The 19,295-nt window shown below is 34.6% G+C and overlaps 1 protein-coding gene across 1 annotated transcript; it reads left to right on the top strand.

Moving 5' to 3' along the window:
* The first annotated feature begins 1,340 nt into the window (after window positions 1-1,340).
* Window positions 1,341-18,371, top strand: LOC110683045 (diacylglycerol O-acyltransferase 1A-like). Its single transcript, XM_021859383.1, has 16 exons — window positions 1,341-2,523; window positions 5,814-5,894; window positions 6,008-6,081; window positions 6,190-6,265; window positions 6,521-6,588; window positions 7,828-7,951; window positions 8,303-8,389; window positions 9,580-9,681; window positions 9,787-9,923; window positions 11,420-11,501; window positions 11,626-11,646; window positions 15,640-15,702; window positions 16,036-16,083; window positions 17,077-17,139; window positions 17,285-17,338; window positions 17,736-18,371. The coding sequence occupies exons 1-16, from the start codon at window positions 2,131-2,133 to the stop codon at window positions 17,838-17,840; spliced, it is 1,578 nt and encodes a 525-aa protein (XP_021715075.1). The 5' UTR covers window positions 1,341-2,130; the 3' UTR covers window positions 17,841-18,371.
* The last annotated feature ends 924 nt before the right edge of the window (window positions 18,372-19,295 follow it).

Here is a 19,295-nt window from a genome sequence, read left to right on the forward strand (position 1 = left end):
CCGATATGGGCTAAAACGCCCTTTTTTTTCCGGAAAACTATGGCAGAAACGCCCAGAAATTTTGAATGCCTAGTGGTGGTTAGAAATATCTAGGTGTTTTCCCCATGAAATTGCTGAAAAAATGGACGCTTTGAATCTGTTTTGATTTCATATTTGGGTAAAGTCAAGGAAATTGATTCTGTGCTTCCAATCAAGACAAAGCAATATATACATTTTATTAGAGGAATGTTAGGCAGATTGTCATCAGCTCACTGATTGCTAGGAATAAGTAAACTAAATATACACTAACCTTAAATATTGCTACTGATTTGCTAGGAATACGTTGACTGAATGCATACTAAAATAAATACATATATACACTCAAAATGAATATATTCAAAATATGCTTACATAAAGTTCTTGTGTTATTATTATTATTATTATTATTATTATTATTATTATTATTATTATTATTATTATAGTTGTTCTCAATTTCTTATTGTGTTAGTTTTGTTGTTATTATTATTATTATTATTATCCAATTGTTGTGGACGGTGAAAGCGATAAGTTAAGGTAAATTAAATTTTTTTATAACAAGGGTAAGAACGTAATTTCAGGTTATAAATGCGGGCGTTAGTTGGAAATTCAAGGGCGACGTTTAGCGTTCCACTTAGCGAATTGTCATAAATAATTGTATCTGAGAAAAGGAGAAAACTTACCGTCATCAATGCGGAATCTACTCAAAAATAAATCAAGGAATTAATCAAACGTTTATAGAATTCATCTAATTGATGTTAAATCTACCCAAAAATAGCGAAAATAATTTATTAAAAAAAAAACTTTGTAGTGGAAATAAGATATGACTACAGCCTCCACCATCATTGATGCGGAATCAGTTGTACGTGCAATCATAGGAGAGTATGAGTTTAATGGAGAGGAAGGAGTAATATATTTTCAAAATTAACAAGTAATTAACACCCAATGAAATTATTTAGTATATGAAGGGTATTTATTAGGGGAGTGCATGTAGTCCACATTTAGACTCAGTTCATTCAAATTTCCAACGAAAATAAGGGTAGCACTCAGTTTTTTTTTTTAGCTAAAAGAGCATTATCATAAACCATAGTTGAATTAAAAAAGATTGAATGGGGTTAATATTTGAGCGGGAAATCTTTTCATGACGTAGCTCCACCGTGTACAGCTTTGTAAAAAGATGACTGTCAGCAATTACTACTATAGTACTCCCTCCCTCCCATAATACTTGGGACGATGGGGTGGACACGTAGTTTAAAAAAACTACAAGTGGGTGTATTTAAAACATTTGTTTATTATATAAAGGATTATCTTTTGTATTTTTATATTGTAAGAAAACAAAAAGTGAGGGAGGTGGGGGTAGTGAGGAGAGTAAAAATGTAAGATTTAATTGAGTTTTGGGGTTTGTAGTCCCAAAGAGAGTATAGGAAATATTTTTTTATTAATTGTCCCATTTTATATTTAGTAACGTGTCAAATATTATGGGACAGACGAAAATGATAATTGCATCAAGTATTATGAGATGGAGAGAGTATTAGTTATAGAGGATATATTAGCTTTTTGCTTAGAAATAAGTATAACAATAAAAAAAAAAAACGACCGTATTTAATAGGGTAACACTTAAAAAACACATGAGACGGACAGATTCCCCATTCTCCGGCACTAGAAAACAACCGGAAAAAACATAAGCAAAGCCTTATATGTCCACGGTGCACCGACCCATACGTGGGAAGAGCTTATGTTACTTAAATTAAATTCATTTAATTTTGCAAATTCTGTCAGACTCAAACTCGTGTTTCAATTTCAAGACCCCTTTCATTTCATCTTTGATTTTCATTTTCTCTCTCCTACCATTTGCAAACAAAACAACAAGTATCCAAAGACGATCAATATTCAAAACTTACCCAATCTAGAAGAATCTCGATTCAATTTCTACCAAAAACCACACTTTAATCATTATTAACGAATTTTCATACTATAAATTATCACAACAATTTTAACCAAAATTTCCTTATTTCTCTCTTCAATTTCTCATTTTTTAGTTTTTCTTCAACAATTTGATTCTATTTTTGCATGATAATTATTTGAAGAAATTTCTAGAAATCGAGTTTTTCTATTATGGCGATCTCAGAATCGCCGGAGATTATCGGTGCGACGGCGATGAAGACGGCGATGGCGGCGGACTATGGCGATTCTGTTCGTCGGCGGGCTAGTGCAGCTGGTGGTGCGAGTGTTAAAGCTTCTACTTCTTCTTCAATGGCGGAAGAATCGGAGGATTTGAAGAAGGTCTCTAATGGCGAATCTGGTGACAGAATTGTTGATGGCGCTGCTAATAATGATAGTGAACGGAATAATTCTGAGAATGTTAATGGTGAAGGTGAAGCTAAGGTTGTTAATGGCGGTGGAGCTCAGGATTTTGAAACCGCGATTCGGTACTCGTATCGGCCGTCTTCTCCTGCTCATCGGAAGGTTAAGGAGAGCCCTCTTAGCTCCGACGCCATTTTCAGACAGGTTTGCTTTTCCTTTTTTTTTTTTATTTATTTTTTTAAAAAATTTATTTTATTGTAATGCATAAAGGTTGCTATATTTGTTTTAATTTTATTTGTTGCTATAGCTTATAACGAAGTACATTTTTTTTTTTTAATTGTGAAATTAGTGTTTACAATTTTATATTGTGAGATGATTGTGAACGAACTTAGTTGAGTTGGGTTGCAATTATTGTGAAATGAATGTAAATATCTTCGATGTTAGACGATTTGAAGTTTTAGTTATGGACCTTGACTTGAGTTGTAATGTGATATTCACCGTTTGGTTAATTTAATGTTAAATTCGCGATGAGGAGGTACAGAAGCATACATTTTGATTTCTGCTGCTCCTTTCGGTAATGGTTGGTGCCAATGTCATCTACTTAGTTGACAAAGCTTAAAGTTTCAGATAACTAATTATTTCAGAAGGTTGGTTGTTGTTGAAGAGTTTAGTGAACCTGGTGTAAAGTATGAGTGTACTGTGTACATTGTTTAAGAAGCTAACCAATTTTAATTGGCAATATTAAATATTGGAATAGATATTGTGAAATGGAAAGAATAGTAGGAAGAAGGTATTGGGGGGAGAGGGGGAGATTGTGCCGGGAAGACTAAGCTGTGAAGAATAAAGGAATTTTCTTGTGAACATGTTGATGGGTTTTTAAAAAGTTTTAAACTAATTAAGAGTGTGTTTTTTACGTATACAAACATTTAGTCTTTCACATTTGGTTCCTTATGTAAGATAATAGAAACTTGGGTGTTAAGGTTGCGTCAACAAAACAAAAACTTAGGTGTTAAGGATGTGTAGTTTGACTGATTTCTAGGGGTTATACACGAGATAATGAGATTATTAACTATCGAATTTTTGTAAAGCTCGTTTAAGGCATATTATCCTCTATTAACTTTGATGTTGACCCGTATGAAAGGTGTTATGATGTATTCAATTTGATGTATTCAATTTATATGAGAAAGGCTTGCCTTTTCCCCGGTTTGATAGCACAAAGATAATTTCATAACTCGTTGAGAAGATATGAATGACAAAGAGGCCACTGTAACTTGATTCTTTAAATAATACCCTTTTTATATTGTAGTGCTGGAAAGAAAACCTTGGTTAGACCCCTACTCTCCTAGCATAGGCCGATCGTTATTCATCCTTATGATAATAGAATGTAACTTCAGACAATTAGAATCAAATTATAGAGAAAAAAAGGGTGATTGTATTCATGATTGTCCATAAAGTCAGCTGCCCAATTATCTTTCGCTTGCAGTGAGAAACAGAGAAACCCATTGAAGGTCCATTCTATAATCATCCATGACTTTCTTATATTCCAGACATGCCAATTTTGAAGGATATGTATAATTACATACAAATTATCTCCCTCAATTACTAATTTTTGAAAATTGGCTGCAGTTGTAACTTCTCCATGACCAGTTTCTCATTCTACCAGTGTCTCAGTAATGTACTTTTACCTGATTGTTACTGATTTTCAGCTCACGCACTTGTAAGGGTAAGCTGAGACCCCTTTATTTTGGAAATTTTATCTGGTAGTTTTTGGAGGTAGATACTATTCATGGGGACAGCAGTTTGACTGACTATGTTTCTCAATTATTTTAGAATTACAGCGGTTGGAGTACTAATACTCTTTTTCTTTTTCTCTGTAAAGTGCCTCAACTTTTTATTTTTTTTGCTCTATGATGTTGTGTACACATTTTCTAGATCAAGTCAATGATATCATTCATTTACTCTTCGGAAGAAAAAGGAAACCTATGACCTTGACAGTGAAATATAGGCATACATGAAGATTGAGGTTTCATTAATACTTGCCAGTACAGAACACAGTCCAACACATTTTTGGTGGGCAATATTCTCAGCTAAATGATTCAGAAGGGAAATAGTTGATTGTGAAGGTGATCTTAGTATTCGTGACCTCTTTCTTTCCTGTTTTATTAACAGATCCAGGTTTTGTTTGCCCAACACTTTTGTTTTTCATTCTCCTTATTGGACCTAGATTCCTTTTATTTCCAATGGTATCTAAATTCAGATTGGTCAAGAAACTCCAGTTTTGGTGAGTAGATGGTGTATTAGGTTGTCTATTAATCTGCGTCTGTATTAGGTTACCTTTTCCAGAAAGCAGACACTGTTCTGCATCTGCAGTTACCTTGGAATCCCAAGAACTTATGCATATGGTTGGTCGTAGGTGGTCTCATATCATTCTGTGCAAATGCAATTTAAAGGTTGTTATTAAAAAAAAAAAAAAAAAAAAAAAAAAAAAAAAAAAAAAAAAAATCCTTCCCAGTATGTCTTTCCAATTTGAATGTAGTAATATTTGATGTTGAAAATTGGACCAAATGGAATCATCTGGTTCATGGATATGGTAGAGGTAAAGAGGATCAATGTAGTCTAGTACCTCCTGTAATTGCCAGTCAATTGGTTTTCCCTTTGTTCACATCATCAGTTCGTATAAAATATGGATACTACTCTGTCAATCATAGATGTTTTGTGGATGAAGGTGTATATGTTGTTTTTTGGAAATGGACAATGTGCTGGATATTTGTCAACTTGCTCATTTTAATGCATGTGCAAAGAACTCTATTTGATTTGTTTGTTCTGATCTGAAAGATGATCCTCCATGAAAATAAGGAAAAGAAAAGGGGCCCTTTTTCAGTCTTTCCCTTCTAGTGGATTGCGTGGTTGATCTAAACCAGCTCTTCTGCTCATTTACCCTTGTTGCTGACAGTCTTCTGTAGTCTTGCCTTAATCTATGATCTTGGCAGTTATATTTAACATTATTCTGACTTGGAAAATGTTATGCACATGAAGAGAGTGATAAATGTTGTTAGATGAAGTTCCTTGCTCAGTTGTTGAGAATTAGTGGGTTAATCAGGTTGTATTGGGTTAAAGGATAAATATATTTTTTGTAATTATCCTCCCTACACCATGTCCTGACCCCAAACCTCACTATCAGCATTGAGTTACCGGTGTAGTAACGGCCTGACTATTGGTTTCTTTTAGTCAAAGATCAATACCATATCTAGAGCCACACTTTTTTCCGTGTTGGTTGTCTATAAACTGAATTTGTTGTCCCAAGTAAATTGTAGGTGTTAGATTTTAATAAAGATGTCAATTTGCTCATGAACAACTATTAAATGCTAGAGATTGAGGGCCCTTGGATTAGGTCATATTGGGCAACATTTCTTGCAATATCTATGTAAGCAACATCTTCTTGCTATCGTCCATTTTTGTTGTGTTATCTTGACCAATCAAATCATTTGCTGCAGAGTCACGCTGGTCTCTTCAATCTTTGTGTAGTAGTACTTGTTGCTGTAAACAGCCGTCTTATTATAGAAAATCTCATGAAGGTTAGTACCATCTAATTTCATTTGTTTTTGTTTATCCCTTTTGTTGAATAGCCAGGCTTCATTTCAGTTCTGCAGGTTGCATTGATGTTTTGCTAACATGAAAATGTTTGCAGTATGGATTGCTGATACGAGCTGGTTTCTGGTTCAGCTCAAAGTCCTTTAGGGATTGGCCTATATTTATGTGCTGGTAATTATTGTTTAGTATGAATACCTTATACTGACAAGTCATCTATTGTATGCATGGATGCTGATCCTGAATTTGCTTATGTACTTACTTTTGCTGTTTTTTATGCAGTCTTTCACTCCCAATTTTTCCATTCACTGCTTTCTTGGTAGAGAAGTTGGCACAAAGAAGGCGTATTTCTGATCCGGTAAGCTATCAAAAATTCAAAATGCAATAAAATGTTATCCTCAGTTGCTAATATGTGATTTGGGTCTCCTTTTGAAGTATTCCTCCGTATTTCTTACCTTGTTGCTGGAAGCCTTTCTATTGGATTTCGTCATTTATTTTGCTAAGATAGTTTTAGTTAATATATAAATGCTGTCTGTGTGCTATTTTCTATTAGTTGATCTTGTCTCAAACTTTGCAAAATATTTATGTATTAATCATCTGATTGATTGTGTAGGTTGTTGTCCTGCTTCATATACTGATTTCCACAATTACCATCTTATATCCAGTTTTTGTAATACTCAGGTTGGTTTCCTGAAACCTCTATGTATCATCCACTCTGTCCCAATTAAATGTGTTCACTTATCATGACGCATTGTTTCAGGGAAAAAGTTGGGTGTTTGGTATTAATTATTACTAGTTTAGGTCCCGTGCATTGCACGGGGTTTACTAATAAAATATTACTAAGTATAATATTGTACTACATACATAGAATATTTTCTTAGAAAATTTGGCAAAAAAATATTGTAAAAAGATACTATGTATGTCATACTTTGTTTTTTTTGCATGTTTTTAACGATTAATATCTCTCATTATCAACATTGTAAAATTATAAAAAGTGGATATTAATAAAATATAGATCGGGACGATTCAAACAAAATGTCAAATGACTATGTTTTATCGTATCTATAAATCACAAAAGCAAGTCAAAGTGTAATGTGTGAATAGTGTAAAAGTCAAATGGTGTCAACTAAAAAAAACGAAGGAAATATTATTTTTAAGGAATAAGGAGTATATTTTTAGAAAAGATAATCATGATATATATTTCTATAACATTTATATCTCTAATTTCATTTAAATTTTTTTTAAAAAAAACAAGACACACCAGGTGATGACATGTGTCATTGCTGGTGTGTCTTTTAGTATATAGTTATTGATTGATTGTAATAAAATGGTGATGCGATGAGATAGTGGGGTTTTTATTTTATTGAATGAAAGAGAGGGTGTGACCCCCTAGCTTTTAGTAGAAGGAACTGGTAACTGGTAACTGATAAGAGAGAGAGCCAAAAATGTGTCAATTGCCAATTTTAGGAAATTAGGCAACTAAATTCAGAGGGATAGAGTATATACATGTTTCACATCATATCAATCTTGTCAGACTTTTTTTTTAGTTAAAAAAAAACCTGCAAAAAATATGCTCACTGGCAAAGCTCAAAATGATTATTATTTTTATTTTTATTATTATTATTATTATTATTATTATTATTATTATTATTATTATTATTATTATTATTATTATTATTATTATTATTATTATTATTTTGTCTTCTGTAGTCATTGTCATTTGTAGTCAGTCATGATAATTATGAGTGGCATGTAGGTTACATGCAATGATGTTCTCAAATATCATTTTACCTGTTGTCTCATGTGTGGCTCATCCAGTAGTCCACTATCTAATACTGGCTCTATGCATTCTTCAAATTCATTCCACAAAATTGGTCAAATTAACTTATCAATAATCATAAAACCATACTATCTTTGCAGATGTGATTCTGCTGTTCTTTCTGGTGTCATATTGATGCTTTTTGCTTGCACCATGTGGTTAAAGTTGGTATCATATGCACATACAAACTACGATATGAGAGCGATTGCCAAAGCATCTATTAAGGTAACTGAAATGGTCTCATATTTTATCTTCTTTTATCGCTCAATTTTCTCTTCCTTATGGTGTAACTCTGAAGTAGAATTCTGCTACAGCTCTACTTCTACCATTGCTGCTTTACAACCTGATATAAGAGTTCCTAGCTCAACTTCTAGCATAGATTCATAGCTTACTTTGTAAATTAGATAAATGATTATATATCCTTTGTATCATTAGCTGTTGGGGACTTGCAATTCCCATAGATAGCTTACTTAATTCCTGCTTTTCAAGACGATTCATCATCTAAAATAATTATATCCTGTTGTGATATACTCTAGTATTTATGCTTTCCCTTATTGATTTGTAGTTTGGTTTCAGGAGGATGAACTACTAATGGAACTCCCATATGATGTCAGCATCGAAAGTCTGGTGTACTTCATGGTTGCTCCAACACTATGTTACCAGGTACTTAGAAATTTAACCCACTTTGATATTAGATCATGCTTGTGGTTTTTAATGCTTTCCTCTTTCCACCTCTGCTGGAATTTTGGTACATCTATCTCTCGAAGATTTCATCCATCTTTTGCTTCTAAACCTTTCCATGGTCATCACTTTGAGTGTTTTTGTAACTTCTCTGTGTACTGTAGCATTATTTAAGTGAAGTGGTCACAGCAGGAAGGCAGTTGACTACGGACTGTCATTTTGAAGTGAATAAGTGTGACTTGCTTATACTTTCCCATTAAAGTTGTCATATGCGATTTTCTTCAAATCAGTCATTCAGTTAGAAAATGCTTTTTTCCACCTTCGTTATCTATGTGCATTAATGAAGTTAATTATTGGTCTTTGACCTTTTAATTAGTGGATAATTAAAAGGTCTTGCTGAATTTTGGGCTGCTTCTATGTAATGAAGCAGCAGATTATGGGTGTTGCACTGTCGACTATGGTCACTCGGAAACAGCTCCTCTGTTAATGCAGGGGTTATGTATTAGCCTTCATTTCCCCACTCGAGGTGGGATCAATTCTGAAAGCACTGGGAGAGTTTTGTTGCTGATGTTAGATTTTGGGGAATCAATTTTCCATTTCTATTAAGTTCGCTGGGAAAAGGACTCATAAAATTTTGATATTATTACTATTAGCTTTGATTAAAATGCTTATCGACCCATATTTCGGATAGGTGATGTTTACGGGAGATACAATTGAGACATACTTTATCGCAATTTAAATGTTCCAAGTTTGATTAGCTATCAGATTTCTTCACATCTGAAAAGTTATCCAAGTGTTTCTGGGTGTTACTATGAAAGTATGAATAATTATGGTGTTCTGTGAACCATGAGTCCTTACTTTTGAAACTGTGTCTTTAATTATAGATAGTAGATTGCGTTGATGATTTTTCATCAGTATGTAAAAGTGCAACTTGACTGCTTATTAATTCCTAAAGTTTGTATGTTGTGCATATTATGTGCCGTTAACCTACCCCAATATTGCCCACTCTCATTATTAGTTCTTTGTTGCATTTAAATTATTTTCATGAATTAAGGGTACCAGTAGGAGCTCGCATATCACATATAAATTTTTTCCAGTGCCTAATGGAGTGTGTTCACTTAACCATCAAAAAATGTGCTCATGTCTTTTGGACTCTATGTTCTATTTTGCAGACAAGCTATCCTAGGACTGCATGCATTCGCAAAGGATGGGTGGCTCGACAAGTATTAAAATTGGTGATATTTACTGGAGTAATGGGGTTTATCATTGAACAAGTCTGTTCCTTTTATCTATTAAATTTCATCTTTTCCCCCTGCTTTCCTATCTCAGACGTTATCTTGACATATTTTTTTTGTTTTTTCTTGTTGCTATTTTTGTAGTATATCAATCCAATTGTACAAAATTCACAGCATCCTCTGAAAGCAAACTTATTGTATGCAATTGAAAGGATTTTGAAGCTCTCAGTGCCAAATTTGTATGTTTGGCTGTGCATGTTCTATTGCTTTTTCCACCTCTGGTGAGTTGATTGCTACATCTCAATCTGTTTACATGTTCTCCAATTATTTTCTATTTATCTGCTGGAATTTTCCTCCCCCCTCCAATGCTCTCTTTGTCTCTCTGGCATTGACTTGATTACCATACATCAGAATGTCAATTCTGAATAAAACCTGTTCCCTCTTTGATGTACACATATAGTCAGCCATTTTTCTCAAAAGAAACGTTTTCTTGTTTAAGCTATTTTCTTGTAGCTGAATTCGTACAAAAGCCTTGACTTCATGTCCTATTGGATTGGGCTTTTGTTGCAAAGTATGTTTTATAATTGAGGCTCTGGTCACCGTCACTGAGTCACAGAAAGGGTTGTGCTACTTTGTTGTGGTGTTGTGTAGAGGATTGTAATTGAAACAGCATGAGTTTTATGTCACCTGTATTAGCCACATCAATCTTTTACTGCCCCTTATTACCAGCCTTATCATCTCTGCATCAGTTTGGTTGATTAGACAACAGAAACTTAGTATCTGAAACTGAAAATCATATTTTTATTGTAATTACGCGCCAGAGGAGCATGGAAGTGTTTTAATAACTATTCATTCGCCTGTTCATTTATTTTTGACTTCATGCTCATTGGTGTGAATTAAGTCGTTTGGTAGATACATCAAGCATTCTTGTGAAGTTAGCTTCTCTGGGTAGGTTTATGCTGCGCTAGCTTGGGTAGTGTGAAGTTTGAACTCCATGCTATCTTTGTAATTTTCTCTTTATTGTTCTTTCCAGATCTGATGAAATAAGATGTATGAAGACGGTATTTTGTAGATACCCCGTACTTAATTATCTTGAATACATTAACCAATTCTTAATATTTTGATCGCTTAGATGGGGCAAAAGAAACATCTTGTTATTTCAACAATTATTGAAACAATAGATGGAGCTGCCATGAAATGATTAATGTAGACTACTTTGGAATGGCCTATACGTCCCACGTCCTGTATCAACTAAAGACTGTTCCAGCAAGTCACTATTTTTTATAGTCTTATAAAGGATGGCTAATCCAATTTGCAAATGGAAGAATTAGGAATATTTTTTGTGGCTGATCAGAGCTTTTTCCTTGATGATAACCATTTACTATTTCTTGAAGCTCGATCTCTCCACCAGATGAACCATATAACCAAGAGAACCCATGAACCTGAATAGAAGAGCTTGCCCCACCGATGAGTTGTTTGAACTTGTTGATAATGGATTTGACTATGTATAATTGCTTTTCAATGGAATGAAGTTATAGGATATTGTGTGCTAAAGCTGCTTTCTTTAAGAAAAAAGAGATCTATGTTAATTAGACCCTTCATTTCACCTCAATTGCCGATTTGGGTACTTGGTGCTTCAAACACTGAATTCTGCCACTTTGACACATAATTTAAGTTATTTATTGTATACCTTGGCCACAATTAAAATTATCTAGATATTTGCCATTTTACCATATTACTATATGTTTTTTAATACATGGATGTCTTTCACTTTCAGGCTAAACATATTGGCTGAGCTTCTTAAATTTGGTGACCGTGAGTTTTACAAGGATTGGTGGAATGCAAGAACATTCGAAGAGGTAGACTTCATTTATGAGATAAAACTTTGAGCTCTTACATGTCAATAGTGTATACATTGTTGCTAATGATTTTGTCCCCCTTGTTTATGTTCTATTTGCTCGTGAAATGGATGACTTCCATCAGTATTGGAGGATGTGGAATATGGTATGTTTCCTGTAAACTCATGCCTGTTTTATTCTCATTTATAGGGCATTAGTGGCTAAGTCATTTTCCTTGATGTGTATAATATTCAATCTAGTTTAGGTTAATGATCATATATTGGGTTGTCTAGGAAGAGCCAATTTGGGAAGATTGAGTTCAGTAATGTATATTGTAGAAGAAACAACGTAACGATAAATGTGGAAGAGAATGACTATGACTTCAGATACAAGAAATAATCTTTCTTCATTGACATTATCTCACCACCCATAGTATTTAGGTTTCAATATTTTCTACACCTAACTACCTCTTCTAACTTCTGAGTGACAAATGATGGGTTTTTTTTTTTTTTTTTTCTCTCTCTCTCTCTCTAAAAAATTAAGGAGAGATCGTTTGGATTTTGCGTAATCTTATGACTTGATTTTGGCTAATACTTAATTTCAACAAGAGTTAAACCCATTTGACAACGAGCAAGAGCAATCCAAATATATACTTTATACTTGTATATTTTAGTTGACATGTTTTTATCTTTTCTTCCTTTCTTTTTTCATTTGAGACGTTTCTTTTATTACATTTTCCAATGCACAAATTTAACCATTAATATTTTCAATTATTGATAAAGTTGATGATTTGAAAATACACATTAAGACAAATCTATCAAGATCCTACATGGTTATGATTTTTCTTATCTATAGATCACAAAAGTTAGTCAAAGTAGAATTTGTAAATAGTGTCAAAACTTTTTGATATGGGTTAGAGAAATAGATGGTAGAGTTTGAATGGGAGCTAACTATAAGGTTTTGGTTGAAAAAGTGGTCAAAGAAGTTAGATTGGCCTTAGAGTAAGCTTAGACCCTAACTCTAATTGGTTAAAGGATGAAAACCTCCTAAGCACAAGGACACTACATGATTGAATGTGGATGTGAAATCTGCAATTAAGAAAAAAATTAGGGAATTTATCAATGGTACACCCAAGGTTCGGGTCTTTCTCAATGGTACACCTACTCAATTATTCTTTATCAGCGGTACACCTACCGTACCCTTTCCGTTAAAAAAACGTTAGTATTGGCTTTTTTCGCTTTATTAACTTAAAAAATTACACGTGGCGGCCTGTGGTTGGTCTAAAAAAATAAAAATAAAAAAAATAAAATTCTAAAAAAAGTTGGATTAATAAAATAAGAATTTTTTTTTAATTTTTAAATTTTGATAATTTTTTTAAACAACATATATTTTTTTTTTCCCTTTTTTTTCCTACCTCCTTCCTTTCTCTTTCCTCCACCCTTCCTCCTCCTCCATAACTTCCGGCAGCCAACTAGACATCCTACCCCCCTCTGACCACCCTTCCCCTTCTCTTTCCTCCTTCCTTTCTCTTTCTTCTTCCCTTCCACCACCATATATTCCTGCTACAAGTAACCAAATCCGGCGCGAAGTGTGGATTAAACGGTGATGGTGGGTGGCGAATTGTGGTGGCGCGAAGTGGAGATTGGGTGCAGGGGATTTGGTGTTGCTATTGGGTATGTTATTTGTTGTTGATGGTGGTCGAAAGTGGTCGGACGGTGGACAGCTTCTACAATTGTCGGCCACTGATGGTGGGTGTTGAAATGGAGCAGCGGTGATGAGGGCGGCTGCTGGGTTCGTGAATTGGTGGAGGGTGGTGGTGTTGTTGGTTTTGTGGGGGAGTCAGGTGGTTTCGGGGATGGTGGCTACGAGAAAGGGGAGGGGCGGCAAAGTGGTTGTTGGGGAAGGGGGCGGCAGCCGGCGAGGAGGGTTTGGGCTAGCCAGCACAGGGGGGCAAGGGGGTTGGGATGTCTGGGTGGGCTGCCGGAAAGAGAAAAGGAAGGAGGAAAGAGAAGGGGAGGGGTGGTCAGAGGGGGGTGGGATGTGTGGTTGGCTGCCGGAAGTTATGGAGGAGGAGGAAGGATGGAGGAAAGAGAAAGGAAGGAGGTAGGAAAAAAAAGGGAAAAAAAATATATATGTTGTCTAAAAAAATTATCAAAATTTAAAAATTAAAAAAAATTATCTTATTTTATTAATCTAACTTTTTTTAAAATTTTATTTTATTTTTATTTTTTTGGACCAATCACAGGCCGCCACGTGTCAGTTTTTTAAGTTAAAAAAGCGAAAAAAGCCAAAACTGACGTGTTTTTAACGGAAAGGGTACTGTAGGTGTACCGCTACCGCTGATAACTGTGTGAAACCTTTGGTGTACCATTGATAAAGAATAATTGAGTAGGTGTACCATTGAGAAAGGCCCGAATCTTGGGTGTACCATTGATAAATACCCAAAAAATTATTATTCTACTTGCCTTAGCAAAATTTAACGATGAAACTATTGTGAAGAACATGGATACTAAAGGTAAGAAAAAAAAGGTGTTCAAGAGGCTAAATTTATGGTTTATAAGGATGTTTACGACAAGCTAGATTCAAGGGATGGTGAAAAAGAGATCATTAGGATAGCTAGGAAACAAGTAATGAGTTAATGACCAAGCATCTTTGCATTGTGAAATGCGTGAAGGGTAAAATACAAAGGACTCTTGTAAAGAAAAAGGATAGGTGCGAGGAGTATTTTGTTAAGTTTTTTGGTGAAGGTCAAGTAGGTGTTACAAGAGACGTCTCATTTAAGGCTCAAGAATTCAACTAGGAGTGCATGAGAAGGATTCTAAAAAGTTGAGTTACATAATGTATGACGAAAATGGTAATATGGAAAGCAGTCGGGACAGGTATTATTTTTAAGGGAAAGTTGGTATTGATTAATTGGCAAATTGATATAACAAGATTTGGAGGACAAACAAGACAATGAAAGGTGGACGAAAAGCACTCTGGTACCTATTTATAAAAACAAAGAAGATGCCGAGGATTATTAAATTATGGCGGTAACGCCAGTAAGAACCTTATCAGTTGTACATGTAAATGTAGGAGAGGTTGATTGAACATAGATTAAGGAAATGTAGTAATTTGAAGAACCAATTTGGTTTTATGTCATTTATTTTGGTGACTAAGTGGTCATTTATTTTGCATTTCTATCGGAAGAAATGACCATTAATTTGTTCCTCTTGTACACCTTGGTAACTACTGACTAGACATGGCAATCCCAACTTAACCCGAATAACACAACCCGTGACCCGAACGTGACCCGAATTCATCGACTTGAAATTGACCCGAAACTCGGAATCTACCTAACCCAAAAGTGGAGTTGACCTGAAGTTGACCCTATCTGATTTTTAACCCGAATTGTTTGACCAGAATAGACCCGATACCCGAAATGTCCTGAACTAATATTATTTTATACCCGAACTAAACATGTCTGGTGCCAAAAATGACTCAAACCGTTTCATTCCCAACCGTAACCGAACTCACCAATGGACAAGCCGAATTGACAATTTGACAGTGCTTATTAAGTTATTATAACAATAGCAAAATATAAAATAATCGATTTGAGCTTGATCCACACTATCGACACAAAATAGAATGACCTGAACGTGACCTGAAACCGAAATTGATCTGACCCGAAAATACCCTACCCGAAGCATACCCGAAACCTGAATTGATCCGACCCAACCCGAATGTTAGCTGACCCGAAATGACCCGACCCAAATTTGACTTGACGTGTACCCGAGCCGATTGATTCTTTTGCCAGGTCTACTATTGACTACGGAATCTTTTTTTGTGGACCTTGTGGCAATTTTTAAGAGCCTTTATAATTCAGTATAACAGATATTAAATGAATAATAGGGAAGTTTGACTACTTTGACACATTGTCAATCATACAGAAGTATTACTTATTGGTGTTTTTATTATTTGTAGTTCTCAAAATCTTTAAGTCATTGAGTTAGGACTTTGTGTAATACTCTGAAGTCTATAATAATTAAGATCTAACATTGCTGCTGTGTTAAATGTACTTTGTAACTGCAATGTTTGTTATTGTATTTATTAACTTGATTTTTCTTTATTTATTTTTTTTTCATTTCTCTTCTCACTAAATTATATCTTCCCTCCACAGCCTGTACATAAATGGATGGTTCGCCATGTTTATTTTCCATGCTTGCGCAATGGAATACCCAAGGTATTGTCATTTATCTGTATATAAATTTTTTCTGGTTAGTTTTTGGCCTACTGCCTGCCCCTTTTATACTGCTGATACTTGATATATTGCAAGTCTTCCTACCATGAACCAGACTGGCTTTAAGATGGTCTCCTTGTTACCTTTATTCTGTCATCCACAGTTAATTAATTGGTAGACAATGAGTCTTATCTGACAGATAACTTGTTGGAAGGCAAAATAAAATGTGTTGCAAATATAATCTCATCAGAGCATCTTAGGATTGCAATTAAAAATCTTCAACACACCTTGTCATTTATCATTATGTTGATCTTAACAATTAATTTTTTCGTCCAGGGAGTTGCAGTATTGATTGCCTTCCTCATATCTGCCATATTTCATGAGGTATCTCAGCAATTCACTCTTTAAAGCTCTCTTGCATTAATAATATTTTTTTATACTACTGTCTAAAACCCTAATGCTTTTTTTGTCATCATGAAAATTTCATTATTGGCATGCTTTTTTTGCAATAACAACTTTGCTTAATAGTTTCTTTTAGATCTTCATCTTCAGAAAATCATAGACTGATTCCTATATAAAGAAGAAATTATTTGATTTATCAAAAGAGGTATCTACCTTTGCAACATCTAGGCGATCTAGCTGGACCTAAGCTTTCAGTACCTCTGTCCAGGAAGTTGTACCCTTGTTGAAGTACTCCAAATCTTAGAAATAGCTATAAAAACTTGTATTTGATGAGGTTTCTGATTGTAATTCTGCTTATTGTGATTGGAAAGCAAGAATTGACTCGGAGTGAAATGTTGAAAGGTCTAAGTCAGTTGGAAAAATTTCCATATGAATGTCAGTTTTTATATGGCCTGCAAGTCTGTCAGATCTACTGAATTTAATGTTTGTTTTCTAGTGCTGGATTCTGATTAAATGAAAGGCAATCTTATTAAATTTCAGTATATGATTTGTGCTCATTATCTAGTTGGATACTGATATGTCATTGGATTTCTTCATATTGAGGTGACTTTCTGTATGTGTATAATTAGATCGGTATTTGGAAATGCCATGATGGTCATTTGTTGAAACATTGAGTTGCAACAAACTAGTGCATCCAATATTAGATTCTAATGCTACAAATTCGGGTTGTCCTGCCAAATCTTTTGCCTTCTTTGATGCAATTGAATAGACATATACCTGGTATTTAGGGTGCTTGTCTGCTGGATTATATTTTATGTAAATTTTAACTTTAGAAAATTTTGCTCTTGATATTACGAAGTAATATTTTGTTTCTCTTTGTGTATACTGAGCTGCTGTCTAATGGATGTGTTCATATATTGGTGGTTTATGTTGATCTTATTTTTGGGCGTGACTTAAATCTATTTTGTTGCACAGCTATGCATTGCTGTCCCTTGCCAAATGTTCAAACTTTGGGCTTTTCTTGGCATTATGTTTCAGGTAAATTGGGCTGCCAAAGGTGTATTGCACTTTCCTCTCTGAAATTCCTTTTCTTTGGAGGACTACTTTATAGCTCCTTGCCTTATATACTTTTTGAAGATATATGTACATTGTTTGCTGATAGTGTACATGTTTTCTGAATCAGGTTCCCTTGGTTTTACTTACAAATTTTCTGCAGAGGAAGTTCCAGAGTTCCATGGTATGTGTATATAGCTTCTCTAGTTTTCTGCTGGGAGTTAAACTTTGGAAACTCTTTTAATCCAAATCACATTGTTTAGAAGAAACTTAAAGAATAGATAAGATGAGGTCTCTTTTTCAGGATCGGGTTTAATGTTTCATTAGTGTCTTTAGTGATCGATGTAGTTTTTCTTTTTTAACTTTTAGTGCAACCTCTTATAGTTGGTAGCTGCACTTGCCTATACCATCCTCGTATTCGTTACCGCACTTTCTCAATCAAGTTTGCTATTCAATGCCCAGCAGCTAGAACCTTCTGTTGCTTTTCTTCAAATTGACATATTCTCGTCCATATGTACAGGATCATTTCTTCAGTACGTCCTACTGTATATTAATTCTACCTTAATTTATGTCTATATCAGGTCGGAAACATGATCTTCTGGTTCATCTTCAGCATATTTGGCCAACCTATGTGCGTTCTCCTATATTACCATGATCTAATGAATCGCATAGGCAAATCATCATGAAGTTTTTATAACTTGAGAAAAGGCAAATTAACTGCGTAAAAGCGATAGAGTTAATGCTACAATGTAGAGATCAGCTGTCGTTCCATTTCAAGATGCCATGTAAATGTTGGTCGTTGCTATTTCCTCATGCCAAGTGAGTCATTACATGACTTCATTATGTGTGAGCAATTTTGACTTGGAAATTACATGCACCCTTTCTAATACAGTAGTGTAGATGAATTATTGAATTAGGAGCAGAAACTTTCTGGAAAAAGCTGTACATGTGTGTTTTTGTTTCTGTTTCCTTTTGAGTTTTTGAGCCACATGTTGCTCAAATTTAAAATCTCATCTGAAGATATCATGTAAGATTCTGGGTAGCTTTCAGTTATCTTGGGTGCTCACAAGAAATAAAGTTACGAGTAAAATATATTTAAGCAAAATTATTGTCTGTAATGGAGCTATGTGGTGTAGTCGAAGCTAGGAGCTGAGGTATGTGTTTGCTTCTCTACTTATTGTGAAGTTGATAAAGAAATTTCAGTAGTAACTTTTCCCCGCCTGAGCAATCTTGGTTTTAGTATATTTGATCTAAGTCTCTTCCTTCAGATGTGGAATGGTTTCATCTTGTTTAGTGGATGAGTTGTTGCTTTATTCGGAAGGTAAAGTTAGTTTAGTTTGATGATTGATACAGAAGTTTCCGTTTTCTAGTAGAACCTGAAGCAAAGTATCTAACACTAGTAAGTCGCAACTCTAGACGTGGAGTTAAATTTTGAAGGTAACTAGCTTTGATATTGGCAGTTTCCCCTTCTTCTATTATGTTTTGGTCCCTTGATATTTGGATGTTGATTGAAGTACCGACATCTCACATATCGGGGTAGATCAAATCTACTAGAAGTCATGTGGTTCTCCTTGCATTACATGTGGCTTTGAATTTCTGTAATTCCCATAAGAGTACAACGAAGTTGAAAAGTTTGTCTAGATTGTTTCAGTCTTATGGATGGTACCCAAGTGAGCATGGCATAAGTGACAGTGACTAAGAAACTATTGTAAGTATGAACAAGATCATATGCTAAGATTCTTAGAGGTGCAAGATCATGCACACATAAAAAGAAATTTAGTAATTATGCAAAAAATTGTACTGTATTATCCTTGAGTTAGTTAGGAAATAACCTTATGTAGGGATTTCTTAGCTTGAAAATACCCCTAATTTCTACCCGTTTTCTCATAAGTGCCCATAACAATATTTTCCGCTAAACATTTGTGCTTGTCTGGTTGCAAGTATAATAGAGGGAAGAGCAAGACTCGAACAGTCGAATACATGTTATGTTTGGTTGGCATGAAATTGATAAAATTGAGGGTAGAGCAAATAGCTTTCAGTTTATAATTCAAGTGTGCTACTCCTTAAAAGGCTCAAATTATTAATTGATTTTAAGATGAAACCTTGCTTTGGGTTATGGTAGTGGGCTTGTAGCTTCTTGT

Source organism: Chenopodium quinoa, unplaced genomic scaffold (genome assembly GCF_001683475.1).
Source record: "Chenopodium quinoa cultivar QQ74 unplaced genomic scaffold, ASM168347v1, whole genome shotgun sequence".
Classification (NCBI taxonomy): Eukaryota; Viridiplantae; Streptophyta; class Magnoliopsida; order Caryophyllales; family Amaranthaceae; genus Chenopodium; species Chenopodium quinoa.

What these genes read in the sequence shown, in the direction of transcription:
- LOC110683045 (XM_021859383.1), top strand. Translation starts at nt 2,131, where the DNA reads ATGGCGATCTCAGAATCGCCGGAGATTATCGGTGCGACGGCGATGAAG. An exon ending in CTCCAACACTATGTTACCAG is followed by an intron (nt 8,390 to 9,579) that starts GTACTTAGAAAT and finishes TCTATTTTGCAG; the next exon opens with ACAAGCTATCCTAGGACTGC. An exon ending in TGGGGTTTATCATTGAACAA is followed by an intron (nt 9,682 to 9,786) that starts GTCTGTTCCTTT and finishes CTATTTTTGTAG; the next exon opens with TATATCAATCCAATTGTACA.